The sequence below is a fragment of the Microtus pennsylvanicus genome, chromosome 8, assembly GCF_037038515.1.
Source record: "Microtus pennsylvanicus isolate mMicPen1 chromosome 8, mMicPen1.hap1, whole genome shotgun sequence".
Taxonomy (NCBI): Eukaryota; Metazoa; Chordata; class Mammalia; order Rodentia; family Cricetidae; genus Microtus; species Microtus pennsylvanicus.
Genome location: NC_134586.1, coordinates 75973166 through 75985422, shown reverse-complemented (window position 1 = coordinate 75985422; position 12257 = coordinate 75973166). Strand labels below are relative to the sequence as shown.

The window sequence follows — 12257 nt, the reverse complement described above, 5'->3', positions numbered from 1 at the left end:
AAAAAATTGCCAGTCCAAATTCTTACTCTCTCCCCTCCTCCAACTCTCCTCCCTTTCCCTCCACAGATTCTCTCACCCCTGCCCCCAATCCTAAGAGAGGGTCATGCACCCTATACTGTTGAAAGTCCAAGGCCCTCCCTACTACATCTAGGTTGGGCAAGGTTTGCATCCAAAGGGAATAGGATCCCAAGAAGCGGGTACATGCAGTAGAAACAAGTCCCAGTGTCACTATCAGTGGCCCCTCAGTCTGCCCCAACTGTCGACCCCCTTCAAAGGGGCTTGGTGTTCCCATGCTCATGCACTCCCAGTCTAGTTGGAGTTGGTGAGCTATCATTTGCTCAAGCAAACTGTCTCAGTGGATGAACCCCTCATGGTCTTACTTCTTGCTCATACTCTCATGCCTTCCACTCTTCAACTGGATCTTGGGAGCTCAGTCCGGTGTTCCTATGTGAGTCATTGTCTCTGTACTCATCTGTTGTTAGACAAAGGTTCTATGGTAATATTTCAGATAATCATGAGTCTGACTACAGGGTAAGGCCAATTCAGATACCCTCTGCTCTTTTACTTAGGGTCTTAGCTGGAGTCATCCTGGTGGGGTCTTGGGTGTTTTCCTAGAGCCGGAATTCTTGCTAACTCCATCATGGCTTCCTCAATCAAGTTATCTCTTTCCTTGCTCGCATATCTGTCCTTCTTCCTCTTGGCTATCCCATTCCTTCAAGTTCTCCTCAACCCTTCCTTCTCTTTTTTCAAACCCCGTGCCTCCTGCTCTCAAACTTTTGTCTGATTCAAATTTCCAGGTGGGTCTATATATGTTTATATTTGGGTTCACCTTATTACTTAGATTCTTTAAGATCATAAACTATAGTCTCAATGCCCTTTGCTTAAGGCTAGAATCCACTAATGAATGAATACATACCATATCCATTATTTTGGGTCTGGGTTACCTCACTCAGGATAGTGTTTTCTAATTCCATCCATTTGCATGCAAAATTCATGATGTCATTGTTTTTTACAGCTGACTAGTAATCTAATGTGTAGATGTGCCACACTTTGTTTATCCATTCTTCAGTGAGGGGCATCTAGGTTGTTTCCAGGTTCTGGCTGTTACAAATAATGCTGCTATGAACATAGTTGAACAAATGCTTTTGTAGTATGATTGAGCATCTTTTGCATATATTCCTGAGAGTGGTATTGCTGGGTCCTGAGGTAGGTTGATTCCCAGTTTTCTGAGAAATGCCACACTGATTTCCAAATTGGTTGCAAAGTTTGCATTCCCACCAGCAATGGATGAGTGTTCCCCTTGATCAGCATCCTCTTCAGCATAGTGTTTTTGTTCTTAGCCATTCTGATAGGAGTAAGATGGTATCTCAGAGTTCTTTTGATTTCATTTCCCTAATAGCTAAGAAAGTTGAACATGTCCTTAAGAATCTTATGGCCATTTGAAATTCTTCTCCTGAGAATTTTCGGTTTAGTTCAGTACACCACTTTTTAATTGGGCTATTTAGAATTTTAATGTTTAATTTCTTGAGTTCTTTATATATTTTGGAGACCAGTCCTTTGTCTGATATGGGGTTGGTGAAGATTTCTTTCCCATTCAGTAGGCAGCCTTTTTGTCTTATTGATTGTGTCCTTTGCTTTACAAAGAATCCAGGAGGATATAATATTACCTAAGTAAACAGGGAGTGCATCATAAACAACTTCAAAAGTCTAGAATTGTCAGAAACATCTCACTGTCTGGACAGTCACCCAAAGTTCTTCTGTAGTTTTGGGGCATCCATATTCAGCCTCCAGGCCCATAGCTTCCATCATAATTTTCAATGGAGCAGGAAATTTAAAGACAGTTCTACCTATATTGGCACTTTATCAGTCACTTTCTTCTGAGTCCTAGATGATGTGGGAGTGTCATATATCAATCTGTTGATTTCATTAGCTAAGCAATAAAGAAACTGCTAGGCCCATTGGATAGGCCCACCCTTAGGTGGGTGGAGTAAACAGAACAGAATGCCGGGAGGAAGAGGAAGTGGGGTCAGACCCGACAGCTCTCCTCTGGGGAGCAGATGCCTTCAGCAGAGACGCCATGCTACCTGCTCCAGGGAAGACGCACGCTATGAAGCTCCGACCCAGGATGGACTTAGGCTAGAATCTTCCCGGTAAGCGCACCTAGGGGCGCTACACAGATGATTAGAAACGGGCTAAGTTAATATGTGAGAATTAGCCTAGAAGAGGCTAGATAGAAATGGGCCAAAGCAGTGTTTAAAAGAATACAGTGTCCGTGTAATTATTTCGGGTAAAGCTAGCCGAGCAGGCGGCGGGGGCCCCGCCGCCCCCCTATTACTACACCTAGAGAATGTTTTGCAGACTGTTTTATGAAGCAGGAACCATAAAGGGCAGTCTCAGCCTTAGGCAAGTTTAGCAGTCATTTCTCTGTGGGTACTGCAAGTCCAGGCAAGCAGTTCAGGAAAAGAAGTTTCTTGCCCAAATGGCTAGCAAACTCCATAAAGAGCCTCTTTGACACCCATCTTCTTCTTGAAGTCATTGGTCCTGTACCAACCAAGATGTTATTTTACACTGTCATAAAAAGTATTAAACTCTTAAAACATACATTTTAAATGCCATATTCTAAAGGTCTTTGAAAGGTTTGAGGATTATGTATCTCACTAAAATATATCTGTATATCTAGAAAACCTAACTAACATGACTACAAGCTTGACTATTATAGATGATTCTCTATTAACATATATTTCTTAATTATACATTAAATTTTTTAATCTGAACAAACACAATATCTTAATCAAGTGTAGATATGTATATATAATAAATATGAACCTTGAGCCGGGCAGTGGTGGCGCACGCCTTTAATCCCAGCACTCGGGAGACAGAGGCAGGCGGATCTCTGTGAGTTCGAGGCCAGCCTGGTCTACAAGAGCTAGTGCCAGGACACTCTGTCTAAAGCTACAGAGAAACTCTGTCTCGAAAAAAAATAAAATAAAAAAAATAAATATGAACCTTAAATTTGTATCAACAAACCAAGATCCATACTAATGCAAATATCTATAGAATATCCCTCTCTAAATGTAAACAATCATTTATAAGAAACATTTGGGAATATGGGTCTAGTTCTCTCCAAACTGCTTCCTGCTTTTCATTGAGTGAAGTAATTTTTCTGGGTGTCCACAGTGACCTTTTGCGGGATCTTGGTCCTTCAAACCATACTAGCCTGGAATGAAGGCACAGGTTCTCATCCTTTGTGGAAACAAAAGAAGAATCTCTTTTCCAAGGCAACAACTCCTTAGACCTAAATTTGGAAGTCAATATTCTTTTATGTTGGTTTACTTTAGCAGCCCATACAATGAAATGTCTCTCATTATGTAACTCTTTAATAGTCAAAAAATTCAAAAATCATAATAATGCATAATTCAGACTCTGTGTATATTCCATCTTTGCATGGCTTATTTTTATTACTCTATTAACTTTTTCTACAAGTTTAATATTTATTTTATTATATTTCATCCTTTAATCTATGATTGTCTTACTTTTATCTTACATTTACTGTATTTTTACTCTTTTTCTCTCTCGCAAGCATACATACATTTTTTAAACTTACTGTGTCTCTTTTAGAGGTCTTTTTTTTTGTCTAAATCTGTCCTGTTGTGTATCTGTAATTCTTTTCTGTCCAGAAGCACTTCATAAAATGCCAAACCGAGGTCTGACTAGTACTAAGGCTGCTTTACCTTTTGGCTCCACCCAGTCCAGCATGATGGAACAGAGGTCTGTTTATTGTGAACCATTCTCACAGCCCCATTTTCAGGCACACAGCAGGTCTATGTTGCCATTAAACAAGTTGTAGTACTCTGCTCACAAACTGCATTTAAATGTTTCATAACTAGCACTTGTCAGAGCTTTATTGGAAGCATGTGTCAGAAAGCCAGCCTTTCAAAACCCCAGGTTTTTTTCCTGCTACCACTGAATCAGAATAACCTCTCTAAAGGTTAAGCCATGCTTTACTCTGTTTTTTTGTTTGTTTGTATTTTGAAAGGGCTAGAATTACCTCTCAAACTCTCTCAGGTTTTAAGTGGATTTTAGTTGGCCACATATGTGCCAATTTTTAGCATGAGACCACCTGTTTGTTTCCAGCTGTAAATATCAGTCAGAAAGTATATTATTTGCAATGTTGTTTGGTGGTATGGGAAAATTGTCTGTATTCTGTCAATCATGTTTTAAATAAATGCTGATTGGCCAGTAGCCAGGCAGGACATATAGGTGGGACAACCAGACAGGAAATAGAGGCAGGGCAATGAGAACAGGAGTATTCTGGGAAGAAGGAATACTCTTCCCAGATCACAGAAGAAGCAAGATGTGACCTACCCTGCCAAAAATGATACCAAGCCATGTGGCTAACATTGATAAGAATAATAGATTAATATATGTTACAAGAGCTAATAAAAAGATTGAGCTAATGGTCCAATCAGTTTTATAACTTATGTAGACCTTCTGTGTGATTTTTTTTGGCACCAAATGCCTGTGGGACTTGGTGGGAGGACAGACACCCCAACAAGCAGGCCCTCATGCTAGAGTTTGGCCAATAGCTTTAGCATATTTTTTGGCTAACTCTTATATCCTATACTATTATCTCCATTAATCTGTATATCACCATGTAGCTTTGGCTTACCAGGTAAAATTCTATCCCCAGCGTCTGTCTCTGGCAGGCCTACATGGAGTCTTATGACTCCACCTTCTTTCTCCCAGTATTCAGTTTAGTTTTCCCTGCTTAGCTCTGTTCTTTCCTGCTATAGCCCTATAAAGCAGTTTCTTTATTAACCAGTGGTAATTGCAGAATACAGAGGGGAATCCCACATCAAGTAATCTTTCCATTTGTAGGTAATATATTCAGAGAAAGTAATGCATTATCTATCCTATCTTAGTGAATTCAAAGTTTTACTCCTAACGTATTTTCTATCCTAAGGAAAACTGCAACTATAACTAAGTAGTCTTCAAATTCATCAAAGACTCAGAAAGATGTGATATTATCTCAAATCAGAGACATTTGGCTTGCTGGACAATCATCCACAGTTCCTCTGAAATGTTGGGGCAACCAGCTTCATTCAATAGGCCCAGAATATCTGGTAAATTTTTCAGTGAAGCATGAAATTCAAAGGAATATCCTGCCTTGTACTCACAAAGTTCATCAGTTGCTTTCTTACATGTCTTGGAGAAAATATGGCATATCCTTCTATAAAGCCAGAATTATCCTGTCTTGTTTTGGCAAAGTTAGACAGTCTATTTCTGTGTGTCCTGCATTTCCTGTCTGTATAGCACATTATGAGCAGTCAAAGGCAAGAGCAGTTTCTTGCCTAGTAGCTAGTCTTGTCACAATGAAAGCAAACTCCAGTGGAGTTTTTCAATGTCTGGCATCTCTGAAGTAATAAAATGATATATTTCATAGATCTTTGAAGTGCTTGAAAACCATCTGTCTATTCAGTGTACGTATATATGAACTTGAAAACATACTTAACGTTCAAAATTGATTATTATAACTGACTCTATACTAACCTGTGGTTTTTTTTCAATTATTTTGTGACACGGTGTCTGTATGTAGTTCTGGAGCTGCTCCTGCCACTCATTCTGTAGACCCGGTCTTGAACTCCCAGAGATGTACGTGCTTATGCCTTTGAAGTGCTGGGTTTAGAGATGTGCATGACCTCCTTTCAGCTAACCTGTGTATTTTTTTTATTATCCTAAATAGTTTATTATAATAATCTTAAAAAACTAGAATTTTATCTTAAATTTTTAAATGAATGGTATGGGGACAATATCTTAAACCAAAGTAGAAACGTAAGTACACTGTGACAAAGTAACTTTAAATTTCTATCAATCTGCTATATTCCTACAAATGATAACAAACATCCATAGTCCACCATATAACCAAAAGCCTCCATAAAAATCTCTTGGAATTGGAGGTGGAAGATGCTCTTGATTCTTTCCTGCCAAATGTAGGAAAAGACACCTTTAGAGGTCCCGGAGAAAAATTTGAGATAATGGAAAAGTCTTGGGAAAACCAGCTATAATATTTGTTGTTAGATTTCACAGGTCAAGTTTTTGGAGGTCGTCCCTAATCAAACCTGATCAATATTATTCCTGAAGAATTCCACAATCTTTTGCCTCCTACAGAAACCAAATCATTTTTAATTTCCATTTTACATATACATTTGACTTATTTTTGAAATTAAGATAGCCTAAAGTATCTAGATTGATCCAGGTTGGCAGCCCTGTTTACACTTCCAAGTTTTTCATAAACTGTCTCTTGCTTGTCATACATCAAAAAATTGAAAATCAGCATAATAGTATACAAGATCCAGAATTCCTGTTTATTTCCCATATTATCTGCCTCCCTGTTTTATATTACTTTTACTATCTCTTTAAAGACATTATTATTTTTTGAACTATTTCTTTCTATACCTCTTATATAAATTTTCTTGTCTTCTTTAAGCCTATGTATATTGTAAAACACACTGGAAACTTTTCATAGGTTTCTCAGTCTGTATAGCACCTTATGAGCAGTCAAAGGCAAGAGCAGTTTCTTGCCTAGTAGCTAGTCTTGTCACAATGAAAGCAAACTCCAATGGAGTTTTTCAATGTCTGGCATCTCTGAAGTAATAAAATGATATATTTCATAGATCTTTGAAGTGCTTGAAAACCATCTCTCTATTCAATGTACGTATATATGAACTTGAAAACATACTTAATGTTCAAAATTGATTATTATAACTGAGCCTTTTATCTGCTATGTGGCATGGACCTCTGCCATGAGTTTTGCTGCTGGCTGCTCCCACTACTCTGGGCATGAAAGCCAAGGTCACAGTATGGTTGGAGATGTGCTTTGGGAAGTACTTTCTACCGCTGTAGCTTTAGGAAGCCAGTGGTCATGCTTCTGCAGACCTTTTATTTACTTAGATTTTTTTTTTTATGTACCTGCTGCTTAAGCATTTGCTTTAAGGCAGAAACTCTTAAGAGGAGACATGAAATATGAGTCCCATGTTGTATAACAAATTTTATTTAGGGTTTTTTTTTGCTGTTTTTGGGGGCCAACAACTCGGCTCCCCAATAAATAACACTGATTTTTTTATTATTACTTAGAAATATCTGGCCACAATTTGACTCCCCGTTAAATAACAAAGATTTTATTATTATTATTTAGACATATCTGGCCTTAGTTTAACTTGGTTTCTTGGCAGTTTTTCTTAAATTGTCATATTAATCTTTTGCCTCTGGAGTTCTATCTTCTATTCTGTATACCTTTCTTTATTACTTACTCCCTGACTTTCTGTGTAGCTGGCTGTCTGGCTTGGTATATTCTTATTTCCTTGCTTTTCCTTTGATTTCTCTTCCTACATTTTTCTTTCTGCCTGGCATCCCCTCCTATTCTTTACTGTCTATCTATTTGTCATTCAGCTCTTTTTTGACCAACCAAGTGATTTAGGCATCAAGGTATCATGTTTTCACAAAGTTGAACAAACACAGCATAAAAATGCAAAATATCCTTGCAGCATTAATACAAATGTTCCACAGCATAAACAAATATAACACATCCTAAAAGAATATTCCACAACATGTTGAATTGCATTTTGATAATACAAAATGGTGAGATACGTAAGCTATGAGACATATTCCATGGAAAGATAGCTGCATATAGGGAATAGAAGTAACCAAAGATAAAGATGTAGGAGAAGTTGCAGGTTAGGGCCATCTAAGTCTTATAAAACTAAAGCCCCACAAATCTGAGACAGAGCTACAGGACATGATGTATGACCTGCTGTGCTTCAGTCTTTCTTGGTCCAATCTTCCCTTACTATGTGTCCATTTTTCTTTGGGATGTGAATGGTATCCTGTTCCATTGTTTGTTGGAAAGATGTCATTGTCAAAAGATTATCTGCAGTGTCAGAGGAAACTTTGGACCTTTAAATACTATAGGTGCTGGTGTGGACTATGAGGATCATTGAAGTGACAGAAGCGTTTTCGTCACTGATGACCATGAGCCTATAATGGTCTGGGTCAGAATGTAGTTGATTGAGTGAAAAACAGATAGGAAGTTGTATTTGGTCAAGTGTGTCTCCTTGGAGATTTTCTTTTGATTCGTTGTGAAACCATTAGTAGGGGGAACCTTTCTGGATAAAATTCATTATTGGGGATGTGATATGAGTCACTATTGCTTCAATACATCCCCTGTTCTTTGTGTCTACTATGCTGTGATTGAAACTAATCATCCAAGTTCCTTCTTGTGCTATCTTGCCTTCTCCACCATTATAGACTGAAACACTAAATCATGAAAGGTTTAGTAGAAGTAATTGCTATTCAGTGCTAATGCAGTTTGGTAGCTTGCTTTTTAAAATTATTTTCTTTGTATATTTTTGAAGTAAAGGTTTGTCTATGTAGACCTAGCTGTACTAAAAGTATTCCTGTACACCAGGTTGGCCTCAAACTCAGATATCACTTGACTCTGGCTCCCAAGTTCTGGGATTGAAGGTGGACCAACATTCCTGGCTTTTTTGTTTTGATATTATTGGATAATTTTGTCACCCATATCTTGAATTTTTAAAGTTTGGCAGAGGGATTCAGTATATTTCCAAGCAGGGCATTTATTCATGGCATTAATACTGTCTGAGTCATTGGATTGCAGGTACATCACCTTTTTCCAGCTCTTGTGTTAATTTTGAAACTTTTATTGAATATGAGTAACTGTATGCATGAATATGTGCCATGTGGTTACATGGATCTTACAGTGATAAAAAGCTGGTCGCAGAAACCCTGAATTTAAAATAATGGGTAGTTATGATCCCCCATTTAAGCTCTAGCAAATGAGCCCACCTATAAACAAGACCAGAGAGGACTCTTTAATATTAGGGCATCTCTCCTGCCCTGTGTTGATTATTTGTGATCAACATTTGTATTTTTAATGTTTTAGTCTGTTCCTTTGTAAACTTTTAAACTTGCGCTGCCTTTTAGTAAAATTTTATTCATGTTACAGTTCTAATTGGGACACATCGGGTTTCTGGAAGATGAATACAGAACTGGAATGAATGCATAACTCTTTGTAGAAACTTCAATGAAAACCCCATGTTCTTTCTATTGTTTCTGATTGTTTGACTGATTTTTTCCATGGGAAATGGTCTTAATATGTACTTCTGACTATCCTGGAAGAGATTGCATACACTAGGCTTACATTCAACTCAGAGGCACATATATACACTCCTGTGCTTTCTGATTAAAGGCATGAGCAAATGCACCCAGCTTGCCCATCTTATTTTTTGTTTTTTTTAAGTAGGAATTAATTGTTCACAAAATTTCTCTCTTGTACTCTGTTGTTGATCTGTTTATTTGTCTATGTTTTATAATAAACATTTCTCTTACAAGGTGACACCCCATTCAAAGAATAGAAAAATGACAGAGGTGAACCTCTTAATCAGTTTCCCTTTAAAGTGACTTGGTGATTAAATTTTGTCTATGCTATGGACTATCTGATGCAATTACCAGAAACTTTTGACTGTAGTGTCAAAGAAGTATATATGTAATATAGTCAGTGTCATGCTTTCTTTTATATACATGTATGGGATATTTAAGAATGAAGTTACCTATGGTGATGTGCATGTTGACTTCACTTGGGAAGAATGGGCATTGCTGGAACCTTCCCAGAAGAATCTCTACAAAGATGTGATGCTAGAGACTTACAGGAACCTCACTATTATAGGTAAGCTGGACTTTTCCATCACAATTTAAAATAAGGGGACAACCATTCATTAATTATTGATGCTGTCCTGTAATTTGATTGAGAAAGAAGAATGGAGTGAATAAATCAAGCAGTGTTTGAGGTTCATTAAAGGTAGTAATTGAAATTTTGCACAATTTTTAATAATAAAACATGCATTTTCTGGTATTATATTTTAGGATACAATTGGGAAGACCATACTATTGAACAACATTGGCAACATTCTACAGGGTATGAAAGGTAACTTTCATGAGAAAGTTGATACAAATGTGCATCTGAAGAAATTTTATTTTGTCTTGGAAGTTTTTATCAAAAGCAATAGTGTAAATAAGAACAGCTTAAAGTGTATCACTGATTATTAAATTCTCACAAAACTATAAAGTGCAATTTCAGGTAGGTGAATTGCATACACAAGGCATTCTTTATGAAAGAAGTCAAGGAAACGATGCCTCAGCTGATAATCTCTATACCACATGTCTATGAATACAGAAAGTCATACTGTGTGAATTCAATATTGAAGTCTTTTATTTATTCTTCTTCTTTTACTTAGTATATGATATGTCACTATACAGTCAAGTCATCTGAGCATACGTATGTGGAAAGGCAAAACATACTTCTCTCTCTGAACAATTAGAAGAATCATAGCAGTCTCCATGTGAATTATACTTGTTGAGTTTGATTCAAGTATACAAGTAATTGGTTTTCCAGTTTCATCATTAATGCATCAGCAAATACACATTGCAGAAAAGCTACATCAGTACTAAGACTTTGTAAATACTTTTGTTTATCCTAGGTCACTTAGCAAATGTCATATCACTCACAGAATAGGAAACTTCATGAATGCAATAAGCATGGTAAAACTCTGAGTTTTTCCAGTTCTCCTCATATATTTGCATTATCATGTATATAAAAAAGTTTCTGTAAATATGAACCATGTAAAAAAGTATCTTACAATCAGAAGTATCCTCAAAGATGCAAAACAACTCTTAATAAAGGGGAACAACCTGAGTGTATTCACAGTAATAAAACCATAAGATCTAAATCTTCTTTATGATTAGACCAAATTTTAAAATTGTAAACATTTAACAGTGTATTGAATATAATAATGCTTATACATGTTCCATTATACTTACAGGCAGAAAAAAAGTCAAACTGGAGAGAAACCTTCTTTATCTACTCAGTGTCTTAAAGCGCTTGGATATGACAGTCATCTTCAAAGGCATGAAAGAACAAATCCTAAAGTGAAACCGTATAAATGTAATCAGTATGATAAAGACTTTGTACATCACAGTCGTCTTCAAATGCCTAATAGAACACATACTGGAGAGAAAGCATATGGATGTAATGAATGTGATAAAGCCTTTACATGTATCAGTCATCTTAAAAGGCATATAATAAGACAAACTGGAGAAAAACCTTACGAATGTAATCAATGTGGTAAAGCTTTTGTATGTCATAGTCATCTTCAAAGGCATATAAGAACCCATACTGGAGAGAAACCCTATGAATGTAATGAGTGTGGTAAAGCCTTTTTATGTATCAGTGAACTTCAAAGACATATAATGAGACACACTGGAGAGAAACCCTATGAATGTAATCAGTGTAGTAAAGCCTTTGTATGTATCAGTGATCTTCAAAGACATATAAGAACACATGCTGGAGAGAAACCCTATGAATGTAATCAGTGTGGGAAAGCCTTTGCAAGACAGGGTTATCTTCATATTCATAAAAGAACACATACTGGAGAGAAACCCTATGAATGTAATCAATGTGGGAAAGCTTTGGTAAGTCAAAAAACTCTCCGAACACATGAAAGAATGCATACTGGAGAAAGACCTTACGAATGTAATCAATGTGGTAAAGCTTTTGTATGTCACAGTCATCTTCAAAGGCATAAAATAACCCATACTGGAGAGAAACCCTATGAATGTAATCAGTGTGGTAAAGGCTTTGCATGTATCAGTGATCTTCAAAGGCATATAAGAATACATACTGGAGAGAAACCCTATGAATGTAATCAGTGTGGGAAAGCCTTTATAAGTCAAAAAACTCTCCGAACACATGAAAGAATGCATACTGGAGAAAGACCTTATGAATGTAATCAATGTGGTAAAGCTTTTGTATGTCACAGTCATCTTCAAAGGCATAAAAGAACCCACACTGGAGAGAAACCCTATGAATGTCATGAGTGTGGTAAAGCCTTCGCATGTATCAGTGATCTTCAAAGGCATATAAGAACACATACTGGAGAGAAACCCTATAAATGTCATGAGTGTGGTAAAACCTTTACAAGGCAGGGTTATCTTTACATTCATATAAGAATACATACTGGAGAGAAACCCTATGAATGTAATCAGTGTGGGAAAGCCTTTGCATCTCACAGTTATATTCAAAAGCATAAAAGATCCCATACTGGAGAGAAACCCTATGAATGTAATCAGTATCATAAAGCCATTTGCCCATCACAGCACTCTTCCAAAGCATAAAAGGACACATA

General features: G+C 37.0%; 1 protein-coding gene across 1 annotated transcript in view; it reads left to right on the top strand.

The window, feature by feature from the left end:
- LOC142856433 (uncharacterized) overlaps positions 1 to 12257 on the top strand; it is an 82761-nt gene that overhangs the window by 68705 nt on the left and 1799 nt on the right. Inside the window, 4 exon segments of the mRNA XM_075983890.1 lie at positions 9616 to 9742; positions 9940 to 10000; positions 10896 to 12213; positions 12215 to 12256. Coding sequence (XP_075840005.1) covers positions 9616 to 9742; positions 9940 to 10000; positions 10896 to 12213; positions 12215 to 12256 — 1548 coding nt within the window.